Source organism: Lycorma delicatula, chromosome 1 (assembly GCF_047948215.1).
Source record: "Lycorma delicatula isolate Av1 chromosome 1, ASM4794821v1, whole genome shotgun sequence".
Lineage (NCBI taxonomy): Eukaryota > Metazoa > Arthropoda > Insecta > Hemiptera > Fulgoridae > Lycorma > Lycorma delicatula.
The window spans coordinates 377450972-377477631 of NC_134455.1; the positions used below are offsets into that span (position 1 = coordinate 377450972).

The following is a 26660-nucleotide window of genomic DNA, read 5'->3' on the forward strand; positions in this document are numbered from 1 at the left end:
GTGGACATGGAGAGAAGACCCCACGATATCAAATACTACATGGTGGCGTTCCCCAGGGTTCGGTCCTGGGACCATTGTTATGGCTTATCGTCTGTGATGAAATATTAAGACTGAGGTTGCCATAGGGCACTGGGACCATCACGCTTGCGGATGATCTCATGGTTATGGTTGGAGGCCAGAATGAGGAGGAAGTAACAGACCGAAGTAATGAGGCGCTGTCCTTGATTGGTGCCTCGATGGCTGAGCGTGGACAAGAGGTTTCACCACACAAATGTGAATATATCACCTTTACGGGGAAGAGAAAAATTGGCTCCATCAATCTTAAAATTGGTGCATTGCCATTACAGATGAGAAATACGGTAAAATACTTGGGAGTTACGCTTGACAAAGTACTCCGATTTAGCAAACATATGTTGGAGCATTGTGAGAAAGCCGAGAGGACAATAAGTCCTTAAACTTGATAATGACGTCACGTTCCAATGAACGGCCGGGGACTCTGATGGTATCTAGGAACTGGGAGAAAAAATAAAGGACAGAGACCCGGCCGCCGGGTTGGGTGAAGTAAAATTTGCATCGGTTGAATATTTAGTTTACTAAATGGCAGACAGAAACGGTCAGTAGGAAAATGATATTATGAAATTGCTTTTATTGATAATAATATCACACAAACATAAACTTTTTATGTTTTATATGATTTTTTATTTACTTACAAGGTATTTTTTTTAAACAGATTATTGATCCCCAACTAACCCAGACCCAAATGGCAAGCATTTTGGTCAGTTTGGGAACTTCGCAATTTAGTAAACTAAAATTTTAATACACTTCCAACTTGACGTAAGTTAGCCATGAAAGTATGTACTAGCTCTAGGGCCTATAAGAAATAGCACTTTATAGAATGTTTTATTTTTTAAATATTTTTTATTAATTTGATGATTTTGAAACAGGTTAAGTATTTTTGTTGGGCTTTCAATGGAAATACATCTAACATTAATTCTTTTTTAAAAGTGATTCTGTTGAGGTTTTTTTTTTTTGATAAAAATAAATTTGATTTCTATCGAAATAATGCGTTAGCTGTGGCACAGGTCTCCAGGAACGTGTACATGTACTTCCAAAGTGAATGAATCTTGCTGCGCTGAACCCTCTTGCCCTCTTGTTATGAGGTACATGTATTTTTAGGAAGTGAATTTAACAAATATTCTTAAATACACTCTATGCAATTTTAGGTTTAATAATCATCTTAAAAGTAAGAAGTATAAAATGCTTACAGGTCCATGGTATCCTGTACAGCATCACTCAGTTTTGCAACATATAAATTAATTATTAATTAATTTTGCAATACAATAAATAAGAACTGGTAATTTGAACAAGACAGGGAATGACCTAATCATACATAGTCAAAATAAATAACTTTACACAACTGCTTGTGCAAATATATAATGCACAACAAAAATTTATGATTTATTTCAAGTGCAAATTATTATTACATATTATGTACTTTCTACTAACCACTTAAATTATAAGGTGTCAACAACTACTCGGTTATCAATGATTGTCTGTTTAATAGCATTAATGGCTATTGAAAGGAGTGACTGACAACACAACAATTGTTGCACCTACTTGATAAAATCAATGAATATTTTAATAATTTTATGCAATAAATTCAATAAAAAAATAAATCTTTAAGCTCCTTTTTATTAGTTCTATATAACATATAATGAAAATTAATCAAATATTATTCATAAACAAAATTATATTTAGGAATTCTTTAAGGATAACAATACTGCTTAGCTAATTTTATTTGAAATGCACATCCATAAATATATTAATAGTAATCATATTTAAAAAATTCTGTTATTTTTCATAATTTAATACAAAATATTTAGGTACATTTTTTAGATTTTATTTATCATATTCAAATTTTATTTATTCATTTATAGAATTTATAAAATTTGAATATGATAAATTCAGCAAATAATAGATTCATATAATTTAAAATCCATTCAACAGGTAGCAGTATGTATTATTATGATCAATAAAATGTCTTCCATTACCAGTTTACAACCTAACCAAAAAGAGAAACATTCTTCTCTTTAAATTTTTAAATTTATCTTAATTTTTACATCTGATCAAGCAGTGCTCACTGCAAAAGCGCTAATGTTAAATATTATAAAAACAAGAATAGTGAATATTTTAATTTTTATTACTAATAACAATTACCACTTTTTGTAGTAAGAAAAAGGTATTGTCATGGAAGTATAACAATATTATACATGCGATTTCTACAGGTCTAAAATCTGCTTCTTTTGAATTTTCTGATGTAGTTTGCTGTACGTATATATGCCTTGTTAGTCCAGCAGTAATCAGCCAGCATTCTCAGGTTCCATTTTTCCTAATAGCATGTTTCCATGATGAATATTTCCTAGTGAAAGAATTCTCAATGTTCATCATTCACAGCTCCAAGATCGGTAGGGAAAAAATCGAGATTAGAATCTAAGAAGTGGATCTTTAGTGACACATTATATCCAAGTGCTTTATAGTTTTTATGAAGCTCAGTTATAAGTTCTCTGTAGTTATCTACCTTAAAATACCTAAGGAAGTTATTTACAACCTTTTTAAAAGATTTCCATGCAGTAACCTCACAGTCATTAAGACCATTTGAAACTCAATAAAACTCAGTCAATGTTTCTCTTTTTGGCTACTCTTTTTCAATATAATGATTCTTATTATCCCTGTTGTTCCACTCGCACATGAAGAAAAAAATTTAGTACTCTGTTCACAACTTTGGACCAAAGTTGTAAACCAAATAAGAGTGCTATCATTTTCAGGTCTCCACAAATGTTTCATACGGAATCATCTCCAACATATGTTTCATATGATACCTTCAGGTGAGCTGCATAAGCTATAGGGAATGATGGGATTTTATATCCAATATGGACCGTTTTAAAATTACTCTGAAGAGTTTATAAAAAGAAGCCATTCATCAGGTGGTGTGTGTCCCAAAGTTTCTAGTAAAGATTCCATATCATTACAGTGTGGAACTAACTCCTTGTACTGGATGAAGAAATGTTCAAATTCACACTGCTTGTCAGAGAAAGCAGTTATTTTAATTCTGTGTTGTAAAAAATTGCATCCTTTTAGTCATGTTGAGAGAATTTCTGCTTGATTAGTGGATAAATTTAGATCATAAACATGATCTTTTAATTCTGACTGATTAATTAAATGTGGTATAGTATTTGTAATTTCTAAAAATATCTGGGTCTCTCGTTTGTTATCATCTGATGGATCTGCACAACTTACTACATTAACAGCTTCATATAATTCCTATGTTTTTGGTAATAATGGAATTGGAAACTGTGGACTGTAAGGAAATCATCTTATAGCAGAAGGAATATCAGGATATTTGACGGTATGTGTAGTTCTAGCTGTTATCCCTGATATTTTCATTATACAAAAATAGCAGTATATGAAGTCATCCTTTGGTTCTCTCCAAACCATTGGAGTTGCAAATGTCATGTGATGAAATCCATTCAACCAACCAGTCAACAGCGTTATACAAGAATTGCAGCAAATATGAGGAGCCCAGGACTTACTCTGATCACCTATTTTACATCCAAGATATGGTTCACATGATTTTATTATCAGTAGAGTTATACTGATAGACAAAAAAAATTAGTGTTTCTCTAAGTGTGATACCATTTCTTGAATTGCTTTTTTGCATACAATAAATACAAGTAATACATACAGTAAATACAATTTTCCATCACCTTTAGTTTCAAATAAATTAAGCTTAAAAAAAAATTAAGGGAAAATATAGTTAAAATCTGTAAAATTTATAATTTTGCATGGCCATACCTGTGTTAGAATGATTTTGCTGATGCTTTTCTTTTATAAATAACCTCAGGCATATCTCGAATTAATGTCCAACAGCAATCGGCTAGCATGTTAGTATTCCATTTCCCTTTATAGCTGCTTTCCACCACTGAAATGTCTTGGTGGAAAGTTTACTGTATTCGTCACTTATGTCTCCAAAGTGTACAGGAAAAAATCCAGATGCGAGTGGAGGAAATGTATTTTCAAAGACATACTACAAACCATAGCTCTGTATGATGTAAGAAGTTGATCAACAATATTGTGGTAATTGTTGGATTTTTGTTTGCTGAGAAATTTTTTGCAAATGTCTTTAAATGAAGCCCAATCCTCCCTGCACTTTCTACATTTTTTAACATAGAGTTAAATACATAATCTCTGATCAACTCTTTTATTTGCAGACCAACAAATATTCCTTTGCTTACATTCAGAAATTTCTGCCTGAAGTACAAAAATCTGGGACTTTCCTTCGTTACTTTTACAAAATTTTTCATTAGTCCTAGCTTGATATGGAGAGGAGGTAAAAATATTATTTTGGGTTCAACTAAAGGCTATAAATAATATTTTTCCCATTTGGAGTTAAGTTGTCTCGTTTCTTCCACTCTTTGGTAACATATTGTTTATCCCCAGCTCGGCTGTCCCACCCGCAAAGAAAACACATGTACTTAGTATAGCCTAACTCCATGCCTAACAAAATAACTATAAATTTCAAATCACCACGTATGTTCCAGCTATGTTTTTTATAATTTATTTTTTCAAAAATGTCTTTCATCACATCATATGTCTCTTTCAAATTAATACCATAAGCGATTGGTATCGAAGGATATTTGTTACCGTTGTGTAGTAGAACCGCTTTTAAACTATACTTGGACGAATCTATCAAAAGGCACCAGTCCTCAGGTTTATAAACTTGTCCTAAGCGCAACATAAGCTCATCAATAATTGTTCAATAAACCAAATTATTTTCAACCCAATTATTTAGGAACTTAATTGCTGCAATAAATTAAATAAATAATACATTGTACTTGCATTGTTGCATATACTTTCTAGAAGATAGGAAGGGCATTTACAAAAAATCGGAGCTTCTGACTTTATATTTGGAATTGGTGCCAAAAAAAATATTTAGCAAATATTGACAATGTAATAAAATTATTTTTGATCACTGTCAATAATCATAATTTATTACCACTCAGGTGATAATTTTTTTTAAATTATTTTAATACTTACCACTATAAGTAGCTGGAAATACTGAAGGTACAATATTAGAAGACTCATAAGTATAATGAAATACATTTGTTGTGGTTAACTTAGATGTAAAGGGATCAAGTACTTCAGCATAAATAGTTATTTGCATGAACCGATTTTCAGTATACGTGACCTGAAATAAATAGTAAATTTCTGCAATTTAACTAAACACTGATTAAAACAAAACAGATCCAGTATTATATAATAAATATGTATCTTGAAAATGTATTACTAGTAAGTATTACTAAAAGAAGCTTTCAAAATGAATATGCAGCTTTCAAATTAAAGAAAAAACCTGCGTAAAATACTAATTCTGTATTCTATTCATATATTCAAAATTCTACGAAGTTATATTAAATATATTAATTTTGTATGACCATGGATGATTCGATTTATAGTAATTTTACTTGTCGTAGGTTTTCTATATACTGATGTTGTAATATGATTCTTTTTGACAATTTCAATATAACATCTAAAAAACTTATTTTTCTGCACTTATCTGTTTCAATATTATACGATGTTCATAATTTATAACAGGTTCAAAGATAACCAAAATGTCATCTGCATATAGAACCCATAATAGAATTTTGTGTATATGAGTAATACCATAAACTATCTTATTTTTTAATTCTTGCAAATAAATTTCAGACATAACGGTCGATAAAGTAAACGCCATCGGTAAAGTATTCTCTTGTGTGTAATATAAATTATAAAATTCAAAATAGTTGTGTTTCTAATAACGGTGAGAAAATTATCAATAAATTTTAGGTTCTCATTTTTATTTTTTTATTATGCAAATTGTATGTTGTATAGGAATATTAGGGTACAAAATGGTTATGTCATAACTTATCATTCTAGTTTAAGTAACTTATCATTTTTATTTTTTGTCAAATTATTTAATTTTTTAACCAAAACATACCCATTTTTTACATTAATTATATTTATATGGTAAATCAATCTTATTTTATTGATTATTTTGGTAATAAAATAACAGGTGCAGATTTAAAGTTAATTAATGGATCCATCGGGTTACCTTGGTATTTTAGGACGACCGATAAGTTTCAGGGCAAATGGTTTAAATGGATATATTCTAGTGTGATACTTCAATTCATTATCGTAAAACTGCCTTATAGTTTGTTATTAAACTTTTTGCAATCTTTAAAAATTAATTATTAGTATATATATATATATATATATATATATATACTTTTCCATTAAATTATTATATTTTTCAATTAAAATAATGACTGACGTATTTGTTTTATCTGATTTTAGTATAACACAGCTACTTTCTTTTAACTTTTAAATTATATATTGTTTTCTTATTAAAAAGTGGTTTCTTTATATACACACATGTTTAATTTTATAAATGTTATTACCAATAATATTATGTAGTCTTTCTTTATTTTTGATAATTCTATTCTTATTATTATCTGGTAAATTAAATTTAAAATCATTAGCAAATAATTAAATTTCCTTTATCACTGAATTCAACATGATCATCATTATTGCCACATTTACTCGAATTTCTTGTGTAATGACTACATTTAAATTATCTTGTTTCTCTTTATCCCTAACATTGTACTTTTTGTGAAAATTATTATTATAAAAATCCTTATGTTTACTATTATTATTATCACTTATAATCAATTCAGCTATTTTTTTTTACTTTGAGATGATTTTAATCTGTATTTATATATATATATATATATATATAAATACAGGGTCATTCACGGGAACCGGATGTTTTTAAAATAATCATAAAAAATTGAATATTTACTTTAAAAAAGTTTTATTGGTACTGAAACGCTTGCTAAATCAAAGCATTTGTTACTTACTCGTGAACGAAAAATTATGTCCGGCAAGTGATGTCTATTTTGGGCAATACATTGTTGTAGCCTTTTAACCGAACACAAGCGATTTCAGAAACCCCCGCAGAAAAAAATCACAACTACTCAAGTCGGGGGACCGAGGGGGCCAAGGAATGTCGCCGAATCTGGAAACGATCCGTCCCGGAACAAGTTACGGAGAACAGCCATCGTTGCCCTCGCTGTGTGCGCTGTAGCTCCATCCTGCTGGAATAACACATTTTGAAAATCGATTCCCCGGTTTCGTAACTCGGGGATGAAAAACGTATTCAACATCGCAACGTAACGATCAGCTGTTACAGTTACGGCAGCGTCATTTTCTTCAAAAAAAATACGGTCCAATAACACCGACCTTTCCTATTGCACACCAGACAGTCACCTTTGGGCTATGAAGTGGTTTCTCGTGAAGCTGATGCGGGTTTCTTTCTGCCCCATACCGGCAATTCTGTTTGTTGACGAAGCCATTCAGATGAAAACGGGCTTCGTCACTCATTAGCGATAACAAATTTTCATTTTCTTCAAAAACGGTAAGCATTTGTAGACAAAATTGTAATCGCTGCGTGAAATCTTGCTCGTTTAACTGCTGCACGACGGCAATCTTGTAAGGATGGAAATGCAGGTGTGTATGCAGAATTCGTCTTACCGTACTTGTGGTCATTTGAAGCGCTGCTGAATGCCTCTGAATAGACCGGCGTGGGCTTCTGACAACGGCTTCCCTTACTCTTTCGATGTTCTCCGGAGTGCTAGCGGTTCGTCGTGGACCCGGTGGTTTTTTCTTCAATATTGAAACGCTTGTTCGAAAGTTGTTTACCCGTCGCAATATTGTGTTACGAGAAGGGACGCTTGCATTACGATGGATATTAAACTGACGGCGGAAATCTCGATGAACAGCAGTTACGGATTCGTCATTTCCCACAAAACTGTTATACGCGTACAGGCGTTGGTCTAGCGTCCACGACTCCATCTTAACGACTAAAATGTAAATGCTATGAACAAAGGAAACGTCAGACACCAGCCACGTGCCCCTCCCACCACGAACGCCCGAGTACAACCCACTTCAAAAACATCCGGTTCCCGTGAATGACCCTGTATATATAAATATTATATATACTATAAAAAATATATATATATACACGAGATGCTACCCAAAAGTTCGGGGAATTTGAATTTCGCACGCGAACCATTGCTAGTACGATCCGCTACCGCTAGATGTGGCTAACACTAATCTTTGTGAATCAGTGTTCTAACAGCTGTGACGTTGAGAGGCTGCATTATTGACTTTCGTGCGGTTGTGTAACGTTGTGTTCTAATGCTTCGGTGAAGTTCTAAATGTCAGTTTTTAAAGAGCAAAAAACCTGCGTCAAATTTTGCTTCACGCTTAAAAAACCGGTGCAGAAACCCATCGCATGCTTGTGGAAGCATTTGGTGACAATGCTATGAGTAAAAGTAAAATGTTTTTGTGGTACAAACGATTCAAAATTGGACGAACGACAGTCGATGACGATGACGTTCAGGAAGACCATCGACAAGCGCAACACCGGAAAACAACGCGAAAGTGCGAGAGGCTATTGTTCCAGATCGTAGACAAACAATCCATGATGTTTGTGCAATCGTACAAATGTCATACGGGTCCGTGCAACGCTCTTGTCGAGCAATTTGAACATGAGACGCATAACTACAAAATTCGTACCGAGACTGTAGAACAGCGACCATAAAAAAAATCGCGTAGCGGTCTGTAGCGAATTGAAAAATTCAGCAAGAGATGACCCTAACTTCATCACCAACATCAAAACCGGTGATGAGATACGGGTGTACGGGTATGACTCTGAAACTACGCAGCAGTAATCACAGTGGAAGTCACCAAGTTCACCGCGCCCAAAAAAAACACGCAAAGTTCGCAGCAACGTGAAGTCCATGATGATTGTTTTTTCGACATCAAAGGCATTATCCATAAGGAATTTGTTCCTCTTGGTCAAACCGTCAACGGGATGTTCTATTGGGAAGTTTTGAAGCGATTACATGAAAGCATTAGGCGCAAACGTTCAGATCTGTGGGGGTAACAACAGCTGGGTTCTGCACCATGACACGCGCCGCGCCCGCGCATACATCGCTAGCCGTTCGGAATTTCTTGGCTTCCAAAAAGACTGTAGTGATTTCCCTCCCACTATTCGCCTGACCTTGCCTCGTGGGACTTTTTTCTCTTTCCGAAAATAAAATGCCGTCATTTTAACACAATTGAGGAGATTCAGAAAGAAACGCAGAACGTGCTTCGAACACTTACACCTGCACACTTGCAGGGATGCATGGAATCATGGGAAAAACGCTGGGATCACTGTATCAATGCCCAAGGGGATTACTTTGAAGGAGACAGTGGAAATTATAAGTTACGGTAAACTATTTTATTTTTACGGTAAAATTAGTTACACATTAAAACATTAATAAAACACTAACATTAATATTATTACATATACGATATAATATATGCAGTCAAATAATTAATTAAAGTAATTAAAAATTTGTAAACTTTAAAAACATTAAAACCTTTTTATTAACATGTTTGTGGCCGGCCGCTAAATACAGTACTGTACTAATACAACATAAACTTTACCTAATATTGATAAAAAAACGCTGCTATCTATAGCAGCTTTGATTAGAGCATCATTATCAAACTCTGCAGATTAATTAAGCTGAATTTCTGTCTATATTTAAAAAATTTATTTTCCTAAAATGCCCAGTTTTTTTTATTATCATTTTTTTTGTGACATCAATTATTTTCAAATTAGTTTCTAAGTTATCAATGGAATGTTTATTCACTATTAGATAGTCGGAAACAAAGTAGAAAAACCCAATTTATTGAGGTAATTTGAGGAAAAAAAGAAAAGTTTAACTGATGACGAGTGAAAACCTCAAAAGCGCTATTAAAAAATAAGCATGAGGGAAGAAGCATTATTAAATTCTGTATTCTTGGTGGTAAAGTTTTTATACATAACTTCTGTTTGTATTCTTCTTGTTTGAATTTGTTCTTCTACCTCTATAATCTTTTCTCTTCCTATTTTCACATTCAGCGGTCCATCTTTGTTATTTCTACTACATTTCATTAATTTTGTTTTGTTCTTGTTTATTTTCATGCAATAGTTCTTGCGTAGGACTTCATCTATGCCGTTCATTGTTTCTTCTAAATCCTATTAATTTATTTTCTAAATAGAAAATATATTAATAAAAGCAGGTGAGGACATATATTTTACATATGAAATGGAACATAACAGAAAAATAAATTATTTAGATGTAAATAATAAAATAAAAACAATCAAATAATAACTGAATTATATAAAAAACCTACCTGAAATGAAATTATTATAAATAGCAATTCTAATCATATTTGGTCCCAGAAGGTTAATATTTTTAAGTACATGATATACAGAGCAGTAAAATACATAAACGACAAATGGAAATTTTGTAATTTTAGTAAAAAGAATATAGCTATAAAAAAATGGATATCATACATCATTGACTGATATTAAAAATATAATCCAGAATATTTCAGTAATACAAATATTACCCATAAAAATAGTGAAATGTTTATGTAAAATACTCTTATACAAATAAAATTATAGAAAACTAAATTTGATGCGTATACAAATAAAAAATACAAACCTGATAATCATATAATAAAACATTAAAAATTTTATAATAATGAAAAAGTAAAAAATAAATGTGGGTCTTCTGGTATTTATAAAATTAAATGGAACAATTATGAAAAGATATATAAAACAAATACATAATTTAAAGATAGATTTATAGAACATTTTAAATCATTTAAAAACAGAATAATTGGGTTCTCAAATGTTGCTGACAATTTTTTAATAATTTTGATTATTTAGTTTAGAAGGTAATTTGGAAATAGTTGAAAAAATAAATATTGAAGATGAATATTTAGCCTTATAATATTCAAAATAAAATATTTAAACGTGAATTCAGCCTTATAAATCTGCAAACAGAATTTGATGGAGATACTTTTATTAAAATTAAGTTTCTATCCAAAGATAAGATATGATAAATTAATAATTATTGTAATACTTTTTCATTATTGACTGAACATTTATTTGTTATAAATAAAAAAATCTTTAAAAACATTTAAAATATTTTTAGAAGTTTAATTAATTTAAGTTGTTTAATTTTTATTTTAAACAAACAATTTTTACACAATGTAAAAAGCTAATATTTATTATATAAATTGTGAACAGTTACATAATTTATAAAAGTTATCACTGAGGATGAGCTTAGGCCTGAAAGCATTTTGAAGTAAGAAATTAAGAGGTAAGAGTGTTTCATTAATTCCGTGCTTTGCAGAGGCTGAAAGAATATTATATTGTATATATAGACATTTATGTACACAGAAAAAAAAAATGGACTTACAAAGTTTAACCTGCTAAATAATTAATATATACGAGTTCACAAATGAACTGCATGGAATCCAAAATTTACGTGCAAGTCCATAATAATGAAAAACAATACAGTAGGATGCTGATTTGAGATATCTGACAAACTGGACTGCTTAAATCCAAATTAAGAAATTAAAGAAAAAATAATACATTATTTGAAAAAATAAATCTTCACTTCAACCGGAAATTTTTTATTTATGTTTATTTGACTGGGTTTTTCAAATGACCTTTTTGCAATTCATTTAGCAAAAATATATATGATACTTATACAGGATGAGTAAAGATAGACTTGCTAAAAAAACTTCCAACATCGTCAACGTAAATAAATTAAAGTCGATTTGAATGAAAGAAACACAAGATGACCTGGAACGACTCAACATCTCAGAAGAAGATTTCAAAGGACAGAAGGAAATTTAGAGATGAAATTACAAGACTGATCAAGAACAAAAAAGAGAAACAATAGGAAGAAGATGAACAGAGGGAAAGAAGAAACATACTGAATGGATGAAGAGGTTTTGAAAAGAAAAAAGATGAAAAACCCATAAGCTTCAAACGCAATATAAATCTATTTTAAAATTAAATAAAAATGAAATTCATTCAATGTGTGATAAGGAGGGTAAAATGATGTTCAAGTGGGACGATAAACAACATGTCTTGGGTTTGACGATTAACATAAATGGCGTAGAAGTAGTATGGAAAGAAAGAAGACAATAGTTCCAAATGTTGTCAACAATTATATTTTTATAGATTGAGTTGATAAGGTGGATCAAATGCTGAGAGCATATCCATTCAAAAGAAAAAGACAAAAAAAAGCAGTTCTGACAACTTTTAAATATCACTGTATTCAATGCTCACAGTTTACATAAGAAAAGTGGGGAGAAGTACAATCCTCTTCAATTCAGAGAGAAAATTGTTGAAATTCATCATAGTCATTTCCAAAAAAAGTAGGCCCTCTGAGAAGATCCTCTAATTCTCTCTCTGTGTAATGACATTTCCAGTCACATATTCAAGATACACAAAAAACCTACACAGAATAAGATGTTTTTTGTATAACAAACATAAGAAATGAATTGCAACATTATCGCTATGAATATGATATTGGTTTTTGTGCTGCCTCTTGTTTTAGAAATTTCCACACTAAGGAAAACAAAAATATTTCTAAAAAAAAACATATTTCAAAAATTTTAAAGCTTAAATCCAGATTAGGCAACTTAAAAAAGCTAATACATTGTTTGAAAAAATTTTAACTTATAATTTTAATTTTTTCAAATAAATCTTCACTTCAATAGGGATTTTTTTATCGACCTTAATTTTACTGGTTTTTTAATTTAACTTTTTTCAATTCATTTAGCAAAAACATATATGTATTTTAGACTTTGTAAAACTTATTAAAGTAAATTTTTACACAATTATCCAGATCTGGCCTTGCAAAGGTTCATCTGGACAATTGGTGTTTTCACTGTATGCAGAATCTAATATCCTTACTTACCACTTCATTTTTAACTTCTAAATTTACTGATTTATTCAAGTTTGTGTCTTCAATTGCTAAACGATCTTTTTCGATATCAAGTAGTTCTTCTTTCAGCTGTAGTAAATCTACTTGCTGTAATAAAAAACAAAAAAATGAATGCAACAAAGTAAAGATGTTTATGATTTTTTTGTATAATTTATTAAATAAAAATAAATTGTTCCTGTAATTTGCTTAGCGTACACATATAGGACAGCCACAATTAAATTATTACTATTATTATTAGGTGACTTTAATATGCCAGATTTTGCTAAATATTATCAAAAAATGTTTCAACTCATCTTACAGATTTTTCTACAAATTGTAACCTTTTACAATCAAAAAATCTGTTAAAACTCTTGAGGTAATTCTCATGAGTTTGTTTTTTCTAATCTTACTGACATTATGTTAATACTGCTTACAGTAAAATTTTTTATCATGGTAAATATCATTTACCTTAGAGATAATGTTGCCTAAGATTTTGAATTTAATCTTATACCTAACAATTCTTACCAGATATTTTTATAACATTCAACATTTACTAAATAGGAATTTAATTGTAAATGATATTTATTTTTTATATTGCCATAAAATATTGAAGTTTGTGCGTGAAACATGGAAACTGAATTTAGTAGCAAATGAAAAATGCCATACCTGACTCCGATTTGATATTTATAACCAATATAGAATTTTTTTTTAAGAATTGCATTTTCATATCAACAATATTGTTGATAATCATGTACCATAAATATTTATAAAAAATGTAATTTTTGAAGCAGTTCTCTACTGAGAATTTACACAATTATTAATGAGAAAAACATCCATAAGCTTCAAAAACAACATAGATCTACCTTATTATTAAGATATATTTAAGAACAAAATATTTGTAATACTCTTAGTCAAGATTTATTTTTTAATTATACTGATAAAGTTGAGGAATCTTTATCTAATGATTCCAAAGATTTTTTAAAATAAGCTAACAAAAACAATGATAGATCTATTTTAGGTAGCCACAAAGGTGGAGCGAATGTCCTCAACACTGATGGGGCTAATGGCCAATGTCGGAAGTCCCAAGGCATCTAAATGCAGGATATTAGCATCTACAGTTGGTGTTGGATATATAGCCGATACTACTGCTATCACATACAATATTGTATGTGATGGCGGTAAGGTGGGAGGTCTTCAGACTGAACAGCATGTATAGGAAGTTGGCAATCAGGGTGGCCCAACTATATAGGACAGTTTCCTTGGATGCTTCACTAGTGGTGGTGGGAATGCCACGATTGGACCTCGTAGCCAAGGAAAAAAGGGACAGGACCACAGAAGACAAGAAGATGGAAAAATCCAAAAGGACATTAGAGCTATATTTTGATCCCAGAGGTAGCTGTATTGGTCAATAGACCATGGGTCATTTGGGGTCTACGTCTGCAGGATTGGAAGGAACACAATGGAGCGCTCCACCAGAAACTACTAAAGGAAGAACATGAGGTGGGCAGCAAGGATGTCAGTTGAGGGTACTGATGGGCACCAGTCATTGGGGGCAGGTGGCAGGGGTGCCTCGACACTGCCATCAGCAATGGCTCCCATGAAATGCATTCCTGCCATCTAAGGCCAGCATAACTGTGTGGGGTTAAGAATATACTTGTATAGTATATATTGAGTTGTAAATATCATGTGAATGTGGTGTGTAAATATTTGTATGAATGCAAGGTGTACCTGTGACGCAAGTGGTGCTGAGGTTGAGCCTTTACATCAGTTCCAGCACCGCATGAGGGAGTGGCTTTTTAGCGAGTCCACTGCAGTAGGCGGTGAACCTCACACACCTAATATGTACAGGCTACTGAGCGTTTGGTTTAGGCATATTTTTCCACTTCTGATGTATAACAAAAAAAAATACTATTTTCTATTTTATTATATTCTTATGATTTTGCATTCATGGGTCTCATGCCTGTCTATTAAATTAAATATAAATAAATTTAAAAATTTACCACTTACAAAAATTGTAAAACTTACCAAATACAAATTACCCAGCCATTGCTTGAGAATAAAAATGGAAAATTAGGACATAACAACAAAGACAATTGCAAAATTATAGGAACTACTTCAAAAAATTATTAAACTGCCATGAACCAGCGGTAAGATTTCAATTTCAAAATCCAACATGAACTAAATATACAGACGCCACCCACCTGCACAGATGACAATGACTGGCCTTAACTGTCCACTTCACGACTCTAGCAACATGACATCTATTACATTGATTGTGTCTAGCGGGTCAATTACTGCTGAACACTTCTCATACTAAGCGACCGATATGATGTTATATCATCAGGTAGTATACCTAGTTTGATTGGTTTCAGCTATTTTTCACAAATCGAGAAAATATTCAATTTTGAGAATGGATGTACAGTAATAATAATTATAATAGCTGAACAAGAACTTTACGATGAGTGAAGTTAGCATTGTAAATAGTATGCAAACAATGAAGATATTAGATTTTAAAGTTTAATGATAAGAAAATTAGAATTTATTTTATAAAAGCAGCAAAATTTATTTGTTCTGAATGAATACATAAAGTTGTTAAAAAAATCTATTCATATGTTAAAAACCGCTGCTGGGTTGTGTATGAGATTTTTCACTCATTTTCTTATTTCTGCATGCCAGCAATCTGTAAATTTTTTTTAACAAATTTTAAATTAAAAATCTTTTTGGGTGAACTTAAATATATATTCTTAGAATTAAGCTTCACTTTAACAAAGCAGTACTTGCTGATAATACTGATCTATACTATTTATAAAGAGGAAGAGGGTTTTTGTTAGTTCGGGATTAACAAAAAAACTCCTTAATCAATTTCAACTAAATTTTTACCCACATTTCTCTGCATAACTGAGAAGGTTTTTAGATATGTTTTCAATGTCAAAAAAAAGAAAATATGAGTATATGTATGTAGTAGTGGAGATTTTCCGGTTGAAGCACAAACTTTAATGAACTGTGAGTCATCACTGTGTGAGGTGAGTTTGAACTGAATGCATATCAGTCAACTGAAAAATATTACAAAAATAATGAGTAATATTAAATAAATTTTGAACAATTTCTTTCTGTTTAACAATAATGAATTTCCCTTGGGGACTGCATGTGAGGCCAGAGTGGTGTGGTATACAAACACCTCATGGGAGGCTAGCCCAATCATTACTATCAACTGGTAACAAACGGGGTGCCCCTGGGGCACTTTTTTGAGGTGCAATTTGGTGCTCTTATATCTGCAAACAATCATCCGATTTTCAAAATTCAAACTGGGAATATATATATATATATAGTTTGTCTGTCTGTTCATGCATCATGTGAGACGAAGCTGATTGATTACTTTCAAATTTCAAAATACATTTGTGTTACCCCAGAGAGGTTTTAAGCCATTAACCGAGGCCCTAAGGTTAAGATATTAAAAATATTCATTATTTCTTCACTCCCAAGATGGGTGAAGTTGTGAATTAAAGAAATTCATTAAGGAAAAGATATCTATTCTTTTACTTTATTACTGAATATTTCTGCCGCCATTGCAAAGAAATAAGTTATGAATTTTTCATCGTCAAAGGTGTGTGTACTTCAGTTACCATAGTTCCTATTACTTACCTTTCATAATTTAGTTTCTTTTTCAGGTTTCTGTCCAACCTGAATACGATAATTATTATTTATCAGTATTATTCTCTTAACCATAAGGATAGCGTACACTGCAGGGGTCCAGAAGGTGGAGCCCTTTGGGTAGATGCGAATGGCAACCAAAGCAAATTGATTGTAAACAATATTTATTTTTTATATCGCAATATAAGCATGAAACTTGAGCATGGAACATGGAAATGGAATTGTATAGTGTATGAAAAATGTCACCAGGATTTGATATTGATCATGAATAGAAGTTTATTAATAAGAAAACAGTTCTATGGAACTGTTTATTGTAGCTTATGAGCTACAATAAAAATATAAATCTACTTTAAAATAAAATCAAAATAAATTCATACAGTGTGTGATAAGGAGAGAAAAATAATGTTGTTGAGTGGCAAGTTAAGTGGCATGTTTTATGTTTGACAACTAAATTCAAATTAGACTGTGCAGAAGTAGTATGGAAAAGAAAGAAGGCAACAGTTCCAAATGTTATCAAAGGTTATTAAATTATGAGAGGTATATATATACACACAGTAATGAAGTTAACAAGAGGCAAATCATGTATATTACAATATCCAATAATTATAAATACAGGGTGTCCCATATAAAACGCAACCCATCAATCACTCATCCATGAAATTTAAAAAGTCAAGCTTACTCCCTTACTCGTTACTGAGATGGACTTGTCCAACATCTGAACATCGCGGCGACGCAGTAGAACACTACCGATAGTAACAACAATGCAATCGTATCGTTCAGTGTATTGCTAGAGACAAGATGGTGTTTTCGATAGATGAACGTGTTTTCATTGTAGAGTCGTACTTCAGTACGAAATCAGCGGTTGCAGTGCAAGATTTGTTTCGCCATAAGTACCCAGATAAACCGGCTCCTAACAAAACAACAGTATTAAGGTTAGTCGCAAAATTTAGAGAGACCGGTTCTGTTAATAACAAGGAACACAAAAGATCTGCGTCGGTGTTGAATACAGATACAGTTGCTGAAATCAAAGACCGATTACTCGCCTCCCCTAATAAATCGATCAGACGTTTGTCTGTTGAAATTAATTTGTCTAAATCAACCGTTCGTCGAGCGACCAAACAATTATAATTCCGACCTTATCGCATTCAAACGGTTCATCGACTTCTTGAGCTCGACAAAGAAAAACAGCTACAATATTGTCAACGGTTCCGTTGATTTCTGCGTGAGGGAATTAATGTTATGGATTCGTTATTTTTCACAGATGAAGCACGGTTTCATTTGGATGGCTACGTAGTAGAATTTGGAGTGCTGAAAATCACCACGTTTATCACGAAAAACAATTACACCCGCAGAAGTCGGGCGTGTGGTGCGCGATATCGCGGAAGAAAATAATCGGTCCTATTTATTTCGATTACACCATTAATGCAGAACGATATCAGGATATTTTATTTCAGTTCATAGCATTCTTGGAAGAGGAAGACAGACAATGCTGGCTACAACATCGCACTACGGAGGTTCAAATTCTGATTTCGTTGAGGAATTCTTTGGTAATCGAGTTATCGCTCGAGGCTTGTGGCCACCAAGATCTCCAGATTTGACTGCGGATTTTTTTTCTTCGGGGTTACCTCAAAGAAAAAGCCTACAGCAACAAACCACGAACACTTGAACGTCAATATTGAACAAGCTGTATTAAACATCCAGCCACACACTTTGAATAAAGTTGCAAGAAACGCTGTAAAAAGAATTGAAGCTTGTATTCAAGAAGATGGCGGCCACTTCCAACATTTACTACTCTAAATGTAAGGTAATGGATGGTAATAATAAAAATTACATTTACATATGCCTTTTTATTATTTCAATACCTACCAATATAAGGTTAGGTTGCGTTTTATATGGGACACCCTGTATGTATATATATATATAGTAATTCAGGAGGAAGGAAAAATAATTTGGAAATTGATTCTACAGCTTTAAATAAGGAAAAATGTTCATACTAAGTTAAATGTAGTGGATTTTAGGTGATCTGGTCTTTTAATTTGTGACAAGGGTTCGATATTTTTTCACCAATCATTTTAGACATTTTATCTTTCTCAATAAAATATATGTTGCCAATCTGTGACTAAGCCGTGGCTCAGCCAACCGTAGTTTTTGTTATTATTATTCTCATTTTAGGCTTGTCACCCATTGACAAACAGCATGAAACCAGTTCCTGACAAGAAGTTGTTTCCCAGTCGGTGATAGCGAGGAAGTAAGTACAAGCCTTTGTTCGTCGTCGTCGAAGATTAAAACTTAAATCTAATGCGGCTTTCAAACTATCACTAGTCACATTCTCTGGCAACCAACCCCTTGTCAAAAACTGGAAACATGCTGCGTGTCACCCAAAGGCTCAATAAGCCCAGTGTCTCAACTGGTGCCCAGCCACCCATTGGTGTGCCATGGTACCATGACACAACCACCCAGTAACAAGCTCTAAGAACGAGATGTGAAATTTTATTTTAGTTACGCGTTTTGAACTGTTGCTATGAAACAGTATTTATAAAAATTTTATTGTTACTTCTTTAATTGATAATTTCAGTTATGTTACTGATCTGGTGTAAAGTTTTTAATATTTTGATATCTTGACCCCGAAGAAGGTGATGATACCCCATGTGCATATTCCGGTCGCCACGCTACCCCTCCCCTAAACAGCCCCAAATGTGCTTTACTGGAGATCCTACTGTATACCCACAAACTGAGAAACACAATAAAAGGTGTACGAAATACATAAACAGTTTATCGTCGTGGTAGATTTACATGAACGAGAATTTCAGTTATAGCATGATAATGCAATGTTTCGTACTGGTAATGAAACGCTGCGTATGTTATAGGAATTTTTTAACTATCGTTTGATTTCAAAAGCAGTGGTTTTTCGCGTATAGGCACTGTAAAATCGGAGCATCCTGTATTTTTCCTTGATATTATCGATAACATTTAATATAATGAGTCGTAATATATATTATATATTTTTACATAAAAAAATTAAAGTAATTTCCTCTCTACCACTGTCTGTCTCTCATTCTCTCTCTCTCTCTGTGTATATATATATATATATATATATATATATATACAAGAGGTGCGACAAAGTAATGAGACTGATTTTTCTTTACAAGATGTGGCAACCCTGCAGCTTGCGTAGGCACACCATCTTTGACTTTGGTCTATAAGCTACTTCTAGTCCAAGCGGCACATTGATGCAACTGCTCAGTCGTGAGTTGTGCTGTAATAACTGAACACGTGTTTCACTTCTGTGTCTCTCGTCACAGCAATGAAACCGCAAAATATTGCGCAACGGTATGCCATTTCTTTTTGCGTTAAATCGGGTGAAAACGCGACAACTTATGGTAACCTTCAGAAGGCTTTTGGAGAGGAGGTTATGTCAAGAGCTCAAGTTTTTCGGTGGCATAAAACTTTTAGTGAAGGCAGAACGAATGTTGAAGATGAAGCCCGCAGTGGACGACCATCAACCTCGCGGACAGATGTTAACTTGACCAGGGTGCGTGAAATCGTACGATCTGATCGAAGATTATCCGTGAAAATGATTGCAGAAGAACTCAACATCGATCGAGAAACGGTTCGTCTAATATTAACTACGAGAAAGATTTGTGCAAAAATGGTCCCCAAAAATCTCACACAACAACAGCGAGAAACACGGAAAAATGTAACAGCCGATCTGTTAGAGCAAACTGAAATCAATCCAGATTTGTTGAGCCGTGTTATCACTGGTGATGAAGGTTGGTTTTTTCAATACGATCCAGAGACAAAACGCCAAAGTTCGCAACGGTGCTCAAAGGGATCACCCAGACCACAAAAAGCTCGCATGTCAAAGTCAAAAGTGAAATGCATGCTTGTGTGGTTCTTTGATTCCAAGGGAATTGTTCATAAAGAGCGGGTGCCTCCTGGACAAACAGTTAACTAATATTTCTACAAAGAAATTTTAGAAAGACTTCGTAAACGAGTTCTTAGTGTCCGTGCCAACATTGCTGATAATTGGATTCTGCATCACGATAATGCGCCATCCCATAATGCTCTGTCAGTACAGAAATTTTTAACCTCAAAACAAATTTCAGTACTACCACAGCCACCTTATTCATCAGATATCGCTCCGTGCGACTTTCTATTTCCAAGAGTCAGAATGGCGGTCAAGGGACACCATTTTCAAACACAAGATGTCCAAAAAGCTGTGACGAAGGACACAAACACATGTTCACTTATTACAGCACAACTCACGACTGAGCAGTTGCATCAATGTGTCGCTTGGACTAGAAGCAGCTTATAGACCAAGGTCAAAGATGGTGTGCCTATGCAAGCTGCAGGGTTGCCACATCTTGCAAAGAAAAATCAGTCTCAGTACTTTATTGTCGCACCTCATATCTTTATTGTCATCTTCATATTCTGTCCGAAAGTTGATCAAGTTGGAATCTTTTGTATTTATAAGTTTAAATATCTGAAAAATGTCCAAACTTTACCTAGTATTATTTAAATTAAATTTTTTGATATTTTCACTACATTGAAATTTTAATATTAAAATTAACTATTTACAATATTTTAATTTTTTATTATGTTTGATATGTAATTTTATATAAACATATAATATACAGCTGATGATGCAGGATCCAGCAAAGGTACTTTTGGAATAAAAAATAAGGTAAGTGTCATTTCATTTACTTTATAATTCTGTACTTGGGTTGTTCAAGTTGATTTTTTTTATTATAAAAATATAACATACTTATATATATATATATATGATCAAACTGGAAAACATTATTTATAATGTATAATTTTATAATAAATAAAATAAATAAATATATTTTTTTAAATTCTTCTAAATTCGCATACTCTTTTAACAATATATTAAAAACATTTAAAAAAACTTGGAAATAAATCTGATGAAATGGTGCGCATGCAAGAAACACTAATATATATATATATATATATATATAATATATAATATATATATATATATATATATATATATATTCCACACAGGGCAAGAAACTTAAAAACCAAACTGAGAGAGCTTGAACTAAGGTATTTGAGTGTTACCTTTTACACTGCTCCTATTAGTACTATTATTGGAGGATTACTACTGTTGTAATAATCTATTACTGTCTGTTATAAACTATTCATGCTTCAGTGCAATCATTTTTGAGAACAGTGGTTTCCTTGTCACCACGATTGGTCTAGTGCAATTCTGACTAGACGATTTGTCTAGTTGCAAGTCCTACTCTATCAATAACTGAAGGCAAATGTTCACAATAAAAAACTGAAGTCATTGACAACAGTTTGCATCAGGTGACTGTCAATATGATTACTTTACCATTGCTGCATCAGCTGTGCAGGGTGATCACTTCGGATATCTTTTGTCAAAATGTGGTAGATATGTTAAGTCTTCCTAATGTAAACACAAAATTAGATTTTATATTATTTTCTTTTCATTTACAGATTTTATGTCACAACCATGTTTAGTCTGTAGCAGGTCCACTTTAAACTGCCTACCTGATAAATATTGAAACATGAACACTGAATACAATTAACAACAAATCACCCAAAGCTTACTTAAACGTCAACTCCATCAACAGGTTAAAATTCACATATTTCAGTCATTAATGAATTTCAAAAACACACTTTGGTCTCACACATTGACGATTTATCATTCACAAACATCTCAATAAATCGATATTAATTAAACAGAACTAAATACAGTCATAAACATTTTTTTTAAAACGAACACATTGAAATATATACACAGTAATGAAATTAACAAGAGACAAATCATGTTTGTTAAAATAGCCAATGGCTAATACTTATACGACATGGATAAAATACCATCCCATTTTTTGTCTTCACTGTGCGAAAATCATTTATTTGAAGTTCATTGCTTTTCATATTAAGATTAACCTGTGGTGAAACATCATCATTCAATAAGATCTCAGATTCCTTAAAAAAAAAAAGATAAAGAAAACACATTAGAAACTAATTAATTTTCAATAAAGGTTTTTTTTTTTTATTCTGACTGGAACTTAGTAACATAGTTATACAGTTACTAATTAGTAACACTTATATACAGATCACATATCATAAAAATAAATATTTTTGGTAGTAAATACCATTAAAAACTATCTTGCTAAAAATTTTAGAAAAATCCAGTATTATGACAAAATTAGCTAAAAAAGAAGAAAATTGTTTTAATTTTATTTTTATATGAATTTACTATTAATAGAATATTACAATGGTTATATATATATTATACACTTTATTTTCTCAAAGTGTATGTTGCAATTTGTTTGACAACTGAACAGTAAAGAAATCCCACCATGCCCCAATGAGATCAGAATGATATATAAACAGTAGTCTTGTACACTCAGGCCTACCATCCCGAGATATATAGTAAATTAAACCTCAACCGCCAAAGTACATCAGTATCCAGCGGTTAACTTTTAAATCCATATAAAAGCAACTAAGTTTTACTAGAATTTGAACCTGAGAACCTTCAACAGCAGCAGTTAAGCAACTGATTTTTCACAAGTTAACCACTACACCAATCTGGTGGGCTATATATATATATATATGAGTTAAGAAATGAACTGTATGTAATCAAAAAATTTACATGTAAGGTCAAAAGACATATTAGGTATAATAAAAAGATAATACACTGGGGCGCCAATTTTCCAGATGTCAAACTAAATGGACTGATATTAATTATGCCTAGTTAATTAAAACTAACTAGGCAATTTAAAGAAAAAATAGTACATTAATTGGAAAATTTAAACACTATTCAAAGAAAAGCTTTGATTCAACAGGAATTTTTTTATCGATCTTTATTTTACTGGGTAGTACAGGCAATTTGTCATCAAAATAGGCTGTATTGTATCTTTTTTGTATCTTTTAAGGTGACCCCACAAAAAGTAATCGCAAGCTGAGAGATCAGGTGATCTGGGAGGCCATCTAATGTCACCATTTCGTGAAATGACACGTTGTCCAAACAATTGGCGTACAGCTGCCATCGATATTCATGCAGTATGTGACGTTGCTCCGTCTTGTTGAAACCAGGCTGTGTCAAGAATCGGTGGAAATCTCTTTTGTTGTTCCACAACAAAGGTTTCAAGCACGGCTACGTAACGAGCCGACGTCACTGTAATCGCAAGACCGTTGTCATCCTCAAAAAAATAAGGGCCAATAACACCGTAAGATGATATAGCACACCACACGGTCACTTTCTGGCTGTGCAACGGACGCTAGTGTAGCTGCATAGGATTTTCTTGTGCCCAGTATCTGAAATTTTGCTCGTTAACAAATCCACTGTGGTGGAAATGCGCTTCGTCTGACATCCACAGTTCGTGAACAAACTCTTTGTTATCATTTATCTTATGATGCGTTACATTACAGAATTGTGCTCGCACAACTGCATCGTTCGGTTTCAGTTCCTGGACGATCTGCAACTTGTATGGATAGTATTGCAAGTCCTTCACTAACATTCTTCGAACACTTGAACTATACAATTGTAAAGATGCTGAGACGGATTGACCGATGTGGACTTCGTGTGACAGCATCTTGTAAAGCTTGAACATTCTATGGTGTACGGACAGTTCGCTCACGGCCTGGAGGTTTCTTTTTCATTGCCGAACCGGTTTCCTCAAAATGAGATATTCATGTTTTAATTGCATGTGTTGATGGAACACGATCGTGCCGTCCCAGATTAAAATGACGGCGAAATTCTCTACGCGCTCCCTCCACACTGTCATTGTTTTTGTAAAACGCTTTGATAGCAAATGCATGTTGCGCACCACTCCAAGGATCCATGACAATTAAATGGCAATTAAATTAAGTAGGTTAGAGAGGATGGCGCCACTTATCAAGTGGTACCAATCGCCCACGGCTACCAACACAACTTTCAAAATTTCCCGATTCTTTGAATCATTCTGTATATATATTTCAGGTTTCTTTTTAATTTTATTGAAACGTGTTTATTCTTTTTTTTTACTTATTGTAACCAATTTTAACATTAGAATATGACCAGTATAATGTGATACACTTTTTTAAAATTATCCCTTCTTTATTCAGATATGGGCTTGGAAAGATTCATCTGGATAATTGGTGTTCCACTTTATGCAAATTCAAAATCCTTACCACTTCATTTTCAACTTTCAAATTTTCTGATTTAACAAAGTTCTCTTCAATTTCTAAAGCATCTTTTTCAACATCACCATTAATAATATCCAGCAGTTTCTCTTCCATTAGTACTAAAGCTACTTGCTGTAATAAAAAATAAATGCTACAAAGTAAATATGTATATTTTGTATAATTTATAAAATAGAAATAAATTGTAACTCCAATTCACTTACCAGTCACATTAATATCTTGTTACTATTATTAATAACAAAAGGTTCCATAAGCTTCATAAACAGTAATCAACTACTTGTTGTTAAGAATTATTTCAGAATTATTATTACAAAGTATATGTATAGTATTCAGAGGTTTATTATTGAATTATACTGTTAAAGCTCTATTTTTAGACCGTTTATACACTACATAGATGTATGTGTATATTCACAGCCTTCAGTCATCACTTCAAGTTAGTTCATTATATATTTTTTATGACATCACATGATAAGAAAGGTACATAAACAGGTTATTAAATTATTTTCTTGTCAAATTTTATTGCACAGAACAAAAATATGAAAGAAAAAAAATTGGTAAAATGACAAAGGTTTAGTGGAAAAAATCAAGGGCAAAATAATATAATTTTCCTTCTTATTACTGAAGTCTGTTTGGGACATGGGTGGGTGGTATAACATTACAGAGAAAAATGCATCTAGGAATTGAATGCATGGAAAAAAATTACACAAATGTGATAATACTTTTTTGTAGTACCTTGTACACACTATAGTTACTCATAAATATATATCTGGACTGCATGCCTACTTTTGCTATACTGCTATAAGTCTGTCTTGCTACACAAAATCTGACTTTTACAGTTACTTTAGTACTATACATGTACAGTGTCTCATAAGGAATTTTGTTCATATAAACATGACTCCTTTTAGCTTTGGAAAAAATTCACCCTCATTTCTACTTTTAGAGTAAAATGAAGTTATACTGCAATTTTGGAACTAAAATTAAGGGATCAATTTGGTGATTTTTGGCTTGAAAGATTGAATAAAATGGAACCTAGAACTTCAGGAATTAAAGTCATTACTACTGCAAAATAAATTTTTTTAATTTGAAAATTTAATTGTGAGAATGTCTGTTGTAAGTTGCATCATCTGTCCTTAAGAAGAATTTAAAAAATCTGACTTATTAAAAATAAAGTACTGTAAAATGTGAAATAAATACTGTGTTATAATAATAAATTTAAACAAGAGTCATTCCAATACTATAAAAAATAAAAAAAACTCCTAAGTCACCTGAGCTAATGCCAATAGACTTTTACTGTCTGTGTGGGGTCTAAAGAAATTTTACGAGTAGGAAGTAAATCTAGTAGTCACAAGAACTTTTGAAATTATACAGAAAAAAACCTGAAGATGGGTCAAAAAGTCATCTAAGGAATTTAAATTAAAATATTGTGTAAAATACTAAAGGATATATTGAATTATTTTATGTATTTTTAATAATTGATTTTGAATATTTTTTAATCCTAAAATTATTCTTGTTTCAGTAATAAATTTTACAGTATTTTTCTATCAGGTTTCAATCTGTTTCTAATTAATCAATTTTTTATTATTTTTTTAATCTCTGGTTGATTATTTAAATAAATTTTCACAAAATTAAATACTGTGATTTAATTTTGTTTCAAAATTGTATTTGTTCACTTATCAAACTTAAAAAATTATGTTTTGCGACATCAATTTTTTGTTTTTCAATAACATAATTGAGAAAATTATAATTTTTTTAAAATTAAAATTATAGTTTTTAGAAAATTAGGAAATGTTCTGGGAAATTTTTATTTCCTTTTAAAAGCCAAAAACCATAAGAATTTCTGTATGGTTTCATTTATCCTGGCAACAAGAATCTGAATGAAATTTTTTGCAAGCTTTAACTTGAAAATGAAATGTT

At 32.0% G+C, this 26660-nt stretch overlaps 1 protein-coding gene across 1 annotated transcript in view; it reads right to left on the bottom strand.

Annotated features, from left to right (window-relative positions):
* LOC142317289 (uncharacterized) overlaps positions 1 to 24845 on the bottom strand; it is a 35567-nt gene extending 10722 nt beyond the window's left edge. The window contains exons 1-4 of the mRNA XM_075353720.1: positions 24735 to 24845; positions 22434 to 22544; positions 12912 to 13025; positions 5095 to 5245 (exon numbers count right to left, since the gene is read on the bottom strand). Coding sequence (XP_075209835.1) covers positions 5095 to 5245; positions 12912 to 13025; positions 22434 to 22544; positions 24735 to 24842 — 484 coding nt within the window. The 5' untranslated portion in view covers positions 24843 to 24845. The remainder of the gene's footprint in view (positions 1 to 5094; positions 5246 to 12911; positions 13026 to 22433; positions 22545 to 24734) is intronic.
* Positions 24846 to 26660: the final 1815 nt, after the last annotated feature.